At 43.5% G+C, this 13,003-nt stretch overlaps 1 protein-coding gene across 1 annotated transcript in view; it reads right to left on the reverse strand.

The window, feature by feature from the left end:
• The window catches only part of MEI1 (meiosis inhibitor 1), a 163,117-nt gene that overhangs the window by 82,146 nt on the left and 67,968 nt on the right, over positions 1-13,003 (reverse strand). The window contains exons 11-16 of the mRNA XM_006890181.1: positions 11,115-11,229; positions 10,279-10,370; positions 8,917-9,058; positions 7,288-7,399; positions 5,896-5,956; positions 4,530-4,627 (exon numbers count right to left, since the gene is read on the reverse strand). Coding sequence (XP_006890243.1) covers positions 4,530-4,627; positions 5,896-5,956; positions 7,288-7,399; positions 8,917-9,058; positions 10,279-10,370; positions 11,115-11,229 — 620 coding nt within the window. The remainder of the gene's footprint in view (positions 1-4,529; positions 4,628-5,895; positions 5,957-7,287; positions 7,400-8,916; positions 9,059-10,278; positions 10,371-11,114; positions 11,230-13,003) is intronic.

Below are 13,003 nucleotides of genomic sequence, written 5' to 3' on the forward strand. Positions count from 1 at the left end.
TTCAATTATCACCAGTGAAAACTAAGCCAGGTGCTGACTGTGGAACAGACCATCAACTACTCATACGCAAGTCCAAATTAAAGCTATATAAGGCAAAATCATATTCACAGGAATCAAAATTTGATCTTGAGTCTTTCTCCCTGAATTTAAAAACCAAGTCAAGAACAGGTTTGAGGCCTTGAACACTAATGAATGAAGACCTGATGAGCTGTGGGAAGATATCAAGAATATCATTCATGAAGAATGCAAAAGGTCATTACAAAGAGAGAAGAGGAAAAGACCAAAATGGGTGTCAGAAGAGACTGCATTTTGCACTAGTGTGCCAAGAAGCCAAAGCAAAGGAAAGAAATCAAGAAGTTAAAGAGCTAAACAGAAGACTTCAAAAGGCAGCTCTAGAAGACAAGGCAAAGTATTATAATAAAATGTGCAAGGAGTGGAAGTCGGAAAATCAAAAGGGCCGAACTTGCTTGGCATTTCTTAAGCTGAAGGAACTAAAGAACAAATTCAAGCTGTGAGCTGCAATGCTTAAGGAGGCTATGGGCAGAATACTGAATGATCAAGGAAGAATTAACACGTTACCGCAAATGATGGCAAAATGTGTTTCTAAGCACGGTCATCAATTTAAAAGTGTGCGGCAATGTGTTAAAAGAAAACAGAAAGGGTATACAGAGTCACTGTACCAAAAAGAATTGGCTGACACAGAAGAATTTCAAGAAACAACAGATGAACAAGAGGCAATGGTGATGAAAAAGGAAATTCAAGCTGCTCTGAAGAACTTGACAAAAAATAAAACCCCAGGAATTGATGAAATACCAAATAATACATTTCAACAAACAGATGCTGCCCTGGGTGTGGTCACCAGGTTGTACCAAGAAATTTGGAGGACAACTTCCTGGCCAACTGACTGGAAGAGACGCATGTCTATTCCCATTCCAAAAAATGGTGACCCGACAGAGTGCAGAAATTATTAAGCAATATCAATAATACCACCCACTAGTAAAATCCTGCTGAAGATTACCCGAAAATTGACAGAGAACTACCAGAAATACAAGCTGGGATTAGAAGAGGTCCTGGCACTAGAGACGCAGAAAGCAAAGAGTATCATAAGAATGTCTAGCTGTGTTTCATTGACTATGCAAAGGCATTTGATTGTGTGGATCACAACAAACTGTGGCAAATCTTGAGGAGAATGAGAATCCCAGAACACTCGATTGTGCTTATGGGAAACCTATACTTGGACCAGGAAGCAGTCCTCAGAACAGAGCAGAGAAACACTGAATGTTCATCATCAGTAAAGGAGTGCATCAGGGATACATCCTTTTCAGTGTGTATGCAGAACAGACCATTTGGGAAGCAGGGCTTTATGAGAAAGAATGTGGCATCAGGATTGGAGGAAGACTCATCAACAGCCTATGTTATGCAGATGACACAACCTTACTTGCTGAAACTTAAGAAGACCTGAAGCTCTTGCTGCAGAAAGTCAAGGACTGCAGTCTTCAATATGGATTGAAGCTCAACATCAAGAAGACAAAGATTCTCACCACTGGGCCAATTGGCAGCATCTTGGAGAAGAGACTGAGGTTGTTAACAATTACAGCTTGCTCAGCTTCACAGTCAACGCTCTCGGTACCAGCAGTCAGGAAATCAAAAGATGAATTGCACTGGGAAAATCTGCAGTCAAGGACCTTCTCCAGATATTGAAAAGCAATGATGTCAGTCTAGAGACAAAAGTGCGCCTAATCCAGGCCATGGCCTTCTTAATTACTTGCTATGCATCAGAGAGCTGGACAATGACTAAGGATGACAGAAGAATTATTGATGCCTTTGAGTTGTGGTGCTGGAGAACAGTCTCAGCATGCCACAGACCGCCAAGAAAACAAATAGGTCTGTTTTGGAAAGGGTGAAACCAAGTTTCTCCTTGGAGGCTAGGATTTTCAAGCTCCATCTCATATACTTTGGGCATGTGGTGAGGAGAGACTGGTCCTTGGAGAAGGACATCATGCTTGGAAGGGAAGAGGGACAGAGCAGGAGAAGAAAAAGCCCAGATGAGATGGATTGATAACAGTAACTAGAGCAATGGGGGTTGTTGTGGCAGAGTCAGTGAGACTGGTTTGGGACAGGGCAGGATTTAGAGCTGCTGTACATAGAGGGTCGCTATGGGTCACAGGCAACTCGACAGCACATAACAATAATAGAATGGCTTATGGATGTGAACCATCAAGCATTTAGTTAACAGCTGAGAACTTCAACCTCTGCAACAGGGTTCTTTTCAGAGAAAAAAAAAAGGTGTGATAATATTAAAAGTACAAAATTCAAATAAGGCCAACTTTAGGGGAAATTTCATTTTATTTTACCCTTATTTTCCACATGTCACCATGAACCAGAAAAAACTCCACCAAAACTTACACACAGAACATAAGGCAGTTGTTTGAAATCTTACAAGAGGATTGTACATGGTTTAAAATCAAGAAAGGTGTGGGTCATAACTGTATCCTTTCACCATGTCTATTCAACCTGGATGTTTAGAAAGTAACCTAAAAGGCTGGACTCTTGGATTATATATTAAAAAAATATGGCATCAAAAGTGGAAGAAAATTTACTAACAACCTGCAGTATGTGCTGACACAACTTAGCTTGACAAAAGTCAAGAGGACTCGAAGCACTTACTAAGAAAAGACTACAACCATATAGAGAGAGTTCTGGTGGCTTAGTGGTAAGAAGCAGCTTTGCTGCCAACCTAAAGGCAAGAGGTTCAAATCCACCAGCTGCTCTATGGAGTAAGGATGGGTAATCTCCTCCCATGGTGTTTCATTGCCTCTGAAAACCTGCTGGAGGGTCAGTTATGAGTCAGTTACTACTCAATGGTACATAACAACATAGTCATATACATTATACCTCAACATAAATAAAATCTTTCAAAATGGGACCAATAAGTAACATTGTGATAAATGGAGAAAAGATTGAAATTGTCAAGAATTTAATTTTACTTGGATCACAATCAATACCCATGGACACTGTAGTAATCTAATGAGATACTGCATTGGATAGACCTGCTACAAAAGATCTCTTTAAAGTGCTCAAAAGACGTTACTCTGAGAACCAGCACGCACCTGACCAATCCATGATATTTTTCAACGGCCAGATACGCATGTAAATGCTAGATAATGAATAAGAAGACCAAAGAAGAATTGATAGCTTTGAACTATAGTACTGGTGAAAAATAATGAGTGTATTATGGACTGTCAGAAGAATAACAAATCTATCTTGAAAGAAGCAGGCAGAGTGCGCCTTACAGGTGAAAATGGCTACACTGTGCCCCACATACACTGGAGGTGTTATCAAGAAAGATGACATATTTGATAAAGTGAAGGATCAGTGAGGAAAAAGGAAGATTCTCAATGAGCTGCGCTAACGCGGAGGTTACTACAGGAACAATGGGCTCGAGCACAGCAGCAGTTGTGAGGATGGAGCACAGTTGCGCGTGTTTCCTGCTGTCACACACTGGGTTGCTATGAACTGGAACTGACTCTACATCAACCACCATCACCACCAGAATTGCCTTTCTCCCTCCATGACAGTGGATTCCTACCGTATCACCAGGGCCTGGAACAGGGTCTGACATACAACAGATGCTAAAGAACAATTTCTTCAATGAATGAACAAAGAGTAAGCCCATGTGCTTAAAGTGAACAAGCAGAGGGCAGAAGGTCTGACGACAGGGTGATGCAGGGCTATGTCTGGGTACAAGGAAAGACAGAATCTTTCCAAGTCTTGATAGTCTAAAGTGCCAGGAGCCTTGGTTGAATTCCATAATGGGTTTTATCCTATTATTTTACCATCGTAGGTATTAGCCTGTATTTTTACCATTCCATGGTTCCAGAGTTCCTCTCGGAGCTCTAAGCAAAAGGATCTTATTACTTGTCCTAGTTATCTGGTGCTTCTGGAACAGAAATACAAGTGGATGGCTTTAGGAATGGAAACCGATTTTCTCACAGTTTAGGAGGCTGGAAACCCTAGTTCAGGGTACTGGCTCTAGGGGAAGGTTTTCTCTTTCGGTTCTGCAGGAAGCTTGACGCTTCTGAGCTTCTGCTCTGGGTTGATCTTCATATGGCTTGGCACCTCTCTTCCGCCACCTCTGCTTGTTATCTTGCCCTAATCTCTTTTACATTTCAAAAGAGAGTGACTCAAAGTACATCCTGCACAAATTCTGGCTCGTTAACATAACAAAGGAAAACATATTTCTGGATCGGATTTTAACTGTAAAGGTAAGGATTTATAGCACATATTGCTGAAAGACTCTCATCTGTAACATTACTGTGTTGACGTACTACAAGGCATCCAGACTGCTTCAAAGGCCGAGCTTGGCCTCTTCCATTTTTTCCTTTCCAACTCCTTCCCTTTCCATCCTGTCTTTTGGGATGTAGCTTTTTAATAAATCTATCTTTATACCTTAAAAAAAGAAGGCCAAGCTTGCAGTTTCTGACCACTGTGGAAATCATGTGTGGGGGGAGCAAACTGCAGAATCTTACCTTCTCCAGAAGGTGGTCTTGCCTTCTCTGGAGCAGAGAGGAGGTTGAGGCACATGTAGTAGAGGAAACTGGAACACACCTGGTTTAGGGTTGAGTGACTTACAGGGATAAGAGGAAGAGAAAACAAGAGAGAAGGCAGTGATTTCTACTTTGACTCAGACCACCATTAAGTGCCAGAGCCCAGCAAAATGCAAGCATCATAGACAGTTCCTTTGCTATGGTAAATGAGGTCTTGAGATGGCTGTGGAAAACAAATACAGAACTTGCACCTCAAAGGTGCAAGTTAGACATTTGGTCCTCACTAAAAAATTTGCTGAAAAGACCAATAAAGAAGGGATATGTCTCCAATATAACAAAGCAGACATAAAAAAGTATTTCTTGCCCTGGAAAAGGGTGGAGGAGGGCAAGAAAAAGAGCCATTGGACCCAAGACAGGAATATTATAAACAAGCAAACTTTTGATTTTTAACCCTAATTTGGATGGCTCCCTGTGTTCTCTCCTGAACGCTGGGTGTTCTATTCAGAGCTTTGGGAGGAGAACTGGATACCTCTCTGTATTCAACCATGGACTGTGGGTGAGGACAAATGCGGAGACGGGCAGAGCAGAAATGGGACATTCCACCAGCTGCTCCAGAAGCCTAACACGACAGACACTGAGGCAGCAACCTCTCCACTGTGCACAGCAGTGTCTACTCAGGAACTGCTGGATTGGCAGTAGCTAGAACATGACCAACTCTCTCCTGATGGACACAGCATCGTGGGCGCTGATACAGAAGACAACTGGAAGACAGCCTGGGACATGGAAAGGGCACCTGAATGGTCAGCATCTATGGAATGGTCAGCACCTGCCAACCACACAGTCTGGCACCTGCTCCCGTCCCTCCTAGGGACTCCACTTCCTCACTTATAAAATGAGAGATTAGAGAAGTGAACCCTAATGTTGCTTCCAGTTTTGATGTGACAGAGTGCCTATTCGAGTATTACATGCAACAATAACATTATCTGAAACAGAGGAAAAGCAACCTATAGATGTGCGTCCAACTCACAGCTCCAATTGCTACGCCAATTTCCTCATAGTCCTACAACTACTGTACTATTAGATAAATAGCACAACTCATCTTTGCTAACTGTGCCCTTTCAGATGCTTGCCAGGGATTTTCTTAAATATGGTATAATAATTATCCTATAACAACAAAGAAAAATATTATAGAATACTCAGGGTGGGAGAGAGCTTGCTTGGAAAAGACAGACAACATGCATGCATTATCTGCATGAAAGTATAGTAAATACACTAGCCAAACATTCCATTTGTCCAGTCAAGAAGGACACTGGTCTATGGCCATTCTTTTGCCATGGGGCTCACACACCTTAGGTCACTGCAGAACCGGGCCTTCAGCTCCAGGGTCAGCCGTATGAAGGATGAGGCAGCTGGGGGAAAGTGGACAGAAGGCCAAGTTGTAGCTGTATGTGAGATCTGTTACAGGATTCTCAAGTTTGGAGGTATTAAAGAGTACTGTTTTCTGAATCCTACCGAATCAAAATTTTGTTGCACTACATTTACTTGTGAGACTCTTGCTCTGAGACCAGTTTTTCACCCATGTAGAATGGGAATTCTGGTGACCTAGCAGTGAGAAGCTGCGCTGCAACCCTGAAGGCACCCGGTTCGAATGCACCAGCTGCTCCTCAGGAGAGGGATGGACAATCGCCTCGCTGTGGTCAACTGCCTCTGAAAGCCCACTAAAGGGTCAGCTACGGGTCAGCTCTGACTTGATCGTCCACAATTACAATAGAACTTATGTAGCAATAACCACCTCATAACAAAGACCCCACTGCCATCGAGCGGAACTAACTCACAGCTGATCCAGGGCTTTTTGGAGACTGTGGGCCCCGTGGGAGGCGGCTGCCACCCTCCTGTTGTGGAGTGGCTCATGGATTCCAACCCTGAGAGGTGCCGCCGCTGGGTGAGCGGAGCAGCTCCCTATGACTACACCACCAGAGCACCAACTGCCTCATATTGCTGTTGTTGCTGTGTGTGCTACTGAGCTACAATCGACTCATGGCGGATCCTCCCGTGGGTCTTCAGAGGCTGTAAATCACCTAAGAGGAGAATGGCCATCCTTCTCCCACAGAGCAGCTAGTGGACTCAAACCACCTTCTTTGGGGTTAACAATGCAACTCTTTACCCACTAGGCCTCCAGAGCTCCCTCAACTACCTCAGAGTTTACTGTGAAAAAAAAAGTAAGAGGAGCAAAATTAAAAAATCTAACAAGTATTTTGCTCAGAAAGGATGTGTTGTGGATTCTGAACTGGAACTTCTTTGGCATTCTCAGAGACATATTAACACACTTGAGAACTGCCTTTAATGACTTTTCTTTTTATATACTGATTTACTTACAAAGTTCGAATACATTGTTTTTCAGACAAGGTCCTTCGCATTTCCTTCATCCTCTCCAGCCAGTAAACTGTGCAACCCTATGATTAACACCCCCCACCAACCCTCATCCCTCTGCTTCCACCCACCCCCACCCCCGCCTTGGATCCTCACCGTCATTCTACAATAATGGATTTATACAGTGTTTGCTTTTAATGACTTATGATCAATCACTGGATGATACTTCTTTTACTTAACCCTGTGTACAGTGGATCTAAATTGCAAACAAGTATGCAAATATCCCGTCCCACAGGTCACAGCAAGCGCTCTCTGACCTGGGCCAAGGTGCCTCCCTCCTGACCCAACACCCCCGCTTGCTCTGGCCTACCAAGCTTCTTGGAGAACTTCTCCCTCATGTGAGGCACAATGACAAAGAGGTCGTGCAGAGTTGAGAGGAAAACTTCCATCAGGGCTGGGTGGGTGGCCTGTTCTGAGTGTCTCTACAAAGAACGAAAAGTGAGAACCCAGCCCACCAAAACTGTCTTTAATAAGGAAGAAAAACTAGCATCTAATCTAGCAACAATAGAATAAATCCCTCCTTTGAAAGGCTAGGGAATCTAAAGTCACAAATCTAGATCTAATCTGCCACTTGAAGATTGTGTAAACTCATTTACCTGTCTAGGTCTCTGTTTCCAAAGAGCAAAAACAGGTTACAAAGAATAACTCTGAGAAACAAATTGGAACTTAATATGGAAAAATACTTTCTATTGTTTTATAACTACAATAACACTAAAAGTATCTAGCCCACAAACTGCCTTCACATTTATTGATCCTTGAACACAGCCACAAGGTAGCCTGGTGTGACAGACAGAGCACTGGATTAAGAGGAGGTAAAGAGATTCTCTTGCAAGCTCTGCTCAGTGGCCTATGTGCCCTGGGTCAGCAACTCCCTTCTCCCGGTCTCATTCCTCCCATGCGTAAAAAGTCGAAGCCTCAGAGACATTCTTTTTATAGATTTTTTTTTGCCTTGGTTTTCAAATCAAGTCAGGTTTTGTTTCTGTTAGTTTTGTTTTTAATGGTAGAATGTATGTTCTTTAAAGAAAAATTATCAAATCCAGCAATTTAGAAAGCAGGAGTGATACAATGATTCTATGAGCCCATCAAGATCTTAACACAATGAAGCTGAGAGGCAGGCAGCACAAAGGAGGTGACCAGCGTGAGATGTCAAAGTTGTACATGGACAGTGTGTGCGTATGAGGGTTACAGTCCCAGCTGCTCCCCTCCACTCGCACAGCCTACAGAACTGACTGTGGGCTCAGTGGCTTCTCAAGGAGATGCTGTGAATTCCCACCAGAGCCAGAGCTAGAGCCCTGCTGCCACCTACTGTTCCCAGAAAATGTTTAGGGGGCACTGTTCTCCAGGGACATTCAACCCCAAATGGAAGGCTCGTCCAAGATGACCCACCCAAGGTCACCTCGGAAGTCAATAGTTCTCACTCAAAACTCATTCCTGCCAAGTCAGAACCAAGTCACAGCTGACCCTGCAGAGGGTTTCTCGAAGCTGTAAATCACACAGGATGAGACTGCCCGTCGTTCACCCCTAGAACTGCTGGTGGGTTCACACAGCCAGAGAGGCACTACCTTTGGGTTAGCCGCTCACCTCCCTACAGACAAGGTCACCAGAGCTCTTCAGCTAGAAACCTGACAAAACTCGTCTCTATTTCACAGGGTCACTGAGAAGATGACAACAAGTAATGACTACGAAGCCTTCGCACTCCACAGACACTACAAATTTATTATCTGATCATTCCTGCTTCCCCTAAGAGGTATATATGCATTGCTTAATGAAAAAATTCACCTGACTTTAAAAAATCAAAGGCAAGGTCGCTAAAGAATGACCCCTTACAGCTCTTAGAAGGTCCAGGTGCAGTTATTAGCCTGTGGCTCTGAGCCAGCCTCGCCTTCAGTCTTTGTTCTCCTCCCCAAGCTCGTACTGGCCACAGTGCATGGGAACTTACCATCACCATGGGGACACACAAGGAGTCACAGGCACTGAGGAGAAATTCTGAGAAGGCTTCCAAAGTGTCTTCTTTCTCAGCACTAGGGGCTGTGAAGGGATTCTCCTGGGCTGAAGGCTCACTCTGGAATTCCACAGCCAACCTAAGGAAGCGCCACACCAGTGTGCCATTACAATTCTGGAGCACAGAGGCATCCGCCCAGGAGTGGCCCGTGGGAGGACAGTCTCTTCAGATCTGGAGGAATGTCAAGGCCTCAATGAGAAGACACTTTACCATCTCCACATCATGACTCTTGAACCCAACTTCTCGTACTTCTCTGAGCACATGAGCTGCAGGCTATTTCACATCACGGCCTTTGCACATGCAGCTTCTTCCAGACTCTTGACAAATGAGTTGTACTCAAATACACAAAATTATTTCTTCCCAAAGAGACTGTGAGCTTCCTCTGTTCAGGAGCCATTCTTACTGTTTTTCCTACCTCTGTTATCTAGCATCAGGTTGTGTATCAGGTTGTAACAAATATTTGTTAATTTGAGCTGAATTAACTCAGCAAATATCCAAGGAACACTCACCATTTACTCAGGGCTCAAGGGCGAACAGAGCTGAATGAAACACAAGCTCATTGTATAGGAGCAAGGACTTTGTTGCTGTTATCAGGCACTGACTCAATCCCTGATTCAAGGCAACTCCTGTACAATGAGAATCACTGTGATTCATAGAGTTTTCATCGCATGATTTTCTAAAATAGCTTGCCTGGACTTTCTTCCTAGTATTAGTCTGAAAGCTCTGCTGAAATCTCTTCACTATCACGGCAACATGTAAGCCTCTGCTGACGGGTAGTGGCTGCACTGGCTGAAATCCAGCCCTAGTCTCCCACATGGAAAACAAGAATTCTATCATTGAACCATTACTGCCCTCAGCAAGGTCTTGACCAGTAGAGACTCTTAACAACAATGTCCTCCCCTTACTGCTCCTCACAATTCGCCCACCCTCACAATCACTCCAGTTTTCTCACTGTGCAAACCAAACCCAACTCTGTGCTACTGAGCTGAGTCTCAACCATGGTGATCCTCCATGAGGTTTCTGACGCTGCAGTGTCTACAAAGAGGGACAGCAGCTGGGTTCCAAGAGGGGACACCAAGAAGCTGGTGTAAAAGAGGCAACACCAGGAAGCACCTGATGGATCTGAACCATCAACCTGTTGGTTCACAATCTAACACATAAGGCACTATATCACCAGAGCTCCTTAATACGTAGATAGAGGATCCGAAATCAAGTGCTGCTTCTAGAACCTCATCCTGGTGAGCTCCCCTTCACCCCTACCCTCTAGGTGACTGTCTCACACCGCCCTAGGCTCTCCACCTGCAGGCGTTCCGGAATCCCTTCAGAGTGCTCAGGAGGAACTTGCCCCTGCGCAGAATGGCCTTGCCTGAGTCTCTGCCGTGGTCATGGCCCTGAAGGGAGAAGGAAAGAAAGGAACGTGCTGATCAGGACCTCCGGTTTCTGATCTGGTTTTGATGACTTCACGCTGCTTCCCCTACCCCTAACACTTTCCAGAGATATTGGTTAGATTCTAACATTTAATAACTCCTTAGTAAAACAGTAGAGAGGGAAATCTTAATCCATCTCCAATGAACCACAGACCTGGCTCTATTCTATGGACTAACGACATTAGTCTTTCTGGTTGTTAATGTCTTATTAGATGCTCCAAAACATAAGAAACTGCCTATTGCATTAAAATGAGCTAAAGAACTTAATTTTCAGAGTTAGTCCTTAAAGATACATCTGTATTCATACTGATAGTATCTTTTCTGATATGTTAAATCCATTAAAACCCAGCCAATTACAATACACTGGACATTGGTCAGACACGTTCTACGATTCTAGTGAATCCAGTCTCACTTTGTGAGCATGTTTATCATACCTGCTTGGATGATGTTAACAGACAAAGGGTGTAGGTTTAGAATCAAATACCTTGGGATTTTTCTACGGAGGTTTAGGTACTTGACAGTTTTGGACCCCTATGTAAGCTTTAAATGTCACATATCTTCATTTGGAAAAATAACGTTGTATGTGTGTGTATACATGAGAATATAACATAAAACAACATACATACCAATGTCGAGTAATGCACTAGTAACCCCTCTAAAGACATATTCTAGTGTGACCTCTGGGAGAAGGTGATGGCAGGCACTTACCAAGGCTCTCCTGTTCAGTGGTGCCTGGGACACATCCACACAGCGGCTCAGCATGGCTTGCACCAGGGCCTGCAGTGCCCTATACTGCACTGGAGGACAACTCTGGTGATCCTTCCTGTATCCACAGAGACAAGAGCAGGCTTAGGGAAAGGTAAGGGTCTTCTCAGGACATTCAGGGGTAAGGAGAGGGAGCAGGTGCAACCCACTGGAATGGGTAAGAACATGCGTACAGGGTCTGATCTAGTAAAAACACTACCCTTACCTCTCTGCACACACTCCTCATCCCCTCTAACCCTCAGTTTCCTCCTCTATTAACCAGAGGTTAATAGCACTCACCTCAAAGAATTATTGTGAGGATCAAATTAGATCATGTATACCAAGCACTTTGTGTAATATTTAACATACCATAGGTTCTTATATGACTATTGGAGCTCTGGTGGCTGAGGGGTAAGAAGCTGCATTGCAAACCCCAAGGCACATGGTTCAAATCCACCAGATTTTTGGTGGAAAAATATGAGAAATATTCTATGTAATTTTTAGCCTCTGAAAACCTTCTGGAGGGTCAACTGTGAGTTAGTTCCAATTTGATGGCATGCAACAACAGCAACAATGTATAACTATTATTGTTATTAAGTGAATAGGCACTACTGGCGAAAGAAGCAGAGTTTAACTGAAGGTGCATCAACAGCCGCGTATGATCACTGTTTTTAAAGAACTGATAGGCTCTTCTGGGGAAAAGAGATGAAACTTGCTTACACCAATGAGAAAAACAGACTAAATCAATAAATAAGACCTAGATTTTATAACTGTATGCTTGTCATGAATAAAATTATTTCTTCCAAAAATATGTACTAAAGTCTTGCCCTGTATAACTATGGACGTGATCAGATGTAGAAAGATTAGGGGTTTAGTTATGTTAATGAGGTCATGCCAAAATAGCATTGTTCCAAAACCTGATCACTTCTGAGTTATAGTTATGTATCTTTTAAAAGTACTTCTGACTTCTTTTCTGAAGATGCTGTGTAGAGGCAGTCAGACCTAGCATCTGACCTACCACCGCAGGCTGTCCCACAGCACAGTGTGTAACAAAACTAATCTGTCTTGAGGCCCTGGTAATAGAACTGTTTAGCTTTATACCAAGAAGGTTCAGAAAGCAACACAATCTGCATGTGGTATGTGCTCAGACCAACTCTGAGAGGTCTGTGCTCTAAGACCAAGTTCTTGTTACTGTTGCTGTTAGGTGCCGTTGAGTCTAGTATGACTCACAGAGATGCTATGAACGAAAGACCTGAACCCTGTTCTACCCTGAGCCATCCTCACACTTCTCGATACACTAGAGCCCACTGCAGCAGTCACCATGTCAATCCACCTGATTGAGGGTCTTCCTCTCCTTCGTTGACCAACAACATGCCCAAAGTATGTGAGGCATTCTTGTCTCCAAACAGCAGTCTGTATACACCATCTCAAAGACTTATCTGTTTTCTTGGCCGTCCATAGGATGTTCAGTTCTCTTTTCAAACACCACAGCTCAAAGGCGTCAATTTTTCCCCCCTTGTCATCTTTATTCATTATCCAGCTCTCAGATACATTACAAGTAATTGGAAAGACTATGGCCTGAATCAGATGCACCTTAGTTTTTAAATTGACATAATTATTCCTCAACAATTTTGAGAGGTCCCTGTTTATTTTCCCAGTGTAAAGTTCTCAGGAGGTTATAAAATTTTTTAAAAAAACATGTCAGAGCTTATGGTGGCTTCATGTGTGCTAAGTGTGTCTGTGACAGGATCAAGCAGGGTATCATTAATGAGGAGCAGAAAACTGCTGTTAAAGTACTGAAGGCCCAAGCACAAAGTCAGAAAAGTAAACTTAAAAAACGGCACTCTTTAAGC

The sequence above is a fragment of the Elephantulus edwardii genome, unplaced genomic scaffold (genome assembly GCF_000299155.1).
Source record: "Elephantulus edwardii isolate Elephantulus edwardi_28Jun2011 unplaced genomic scaffold, EleEdw1.0 scaffold00086, whole genome shotgun sequence".
In the NCBI taxonomy this organism is placed as follows: Eukaryota; Metazoa; Chordata; class Mammalia; order Macroscelidea; family Macroscelididae; genus Elephantulus; species Elephantulus edwardii.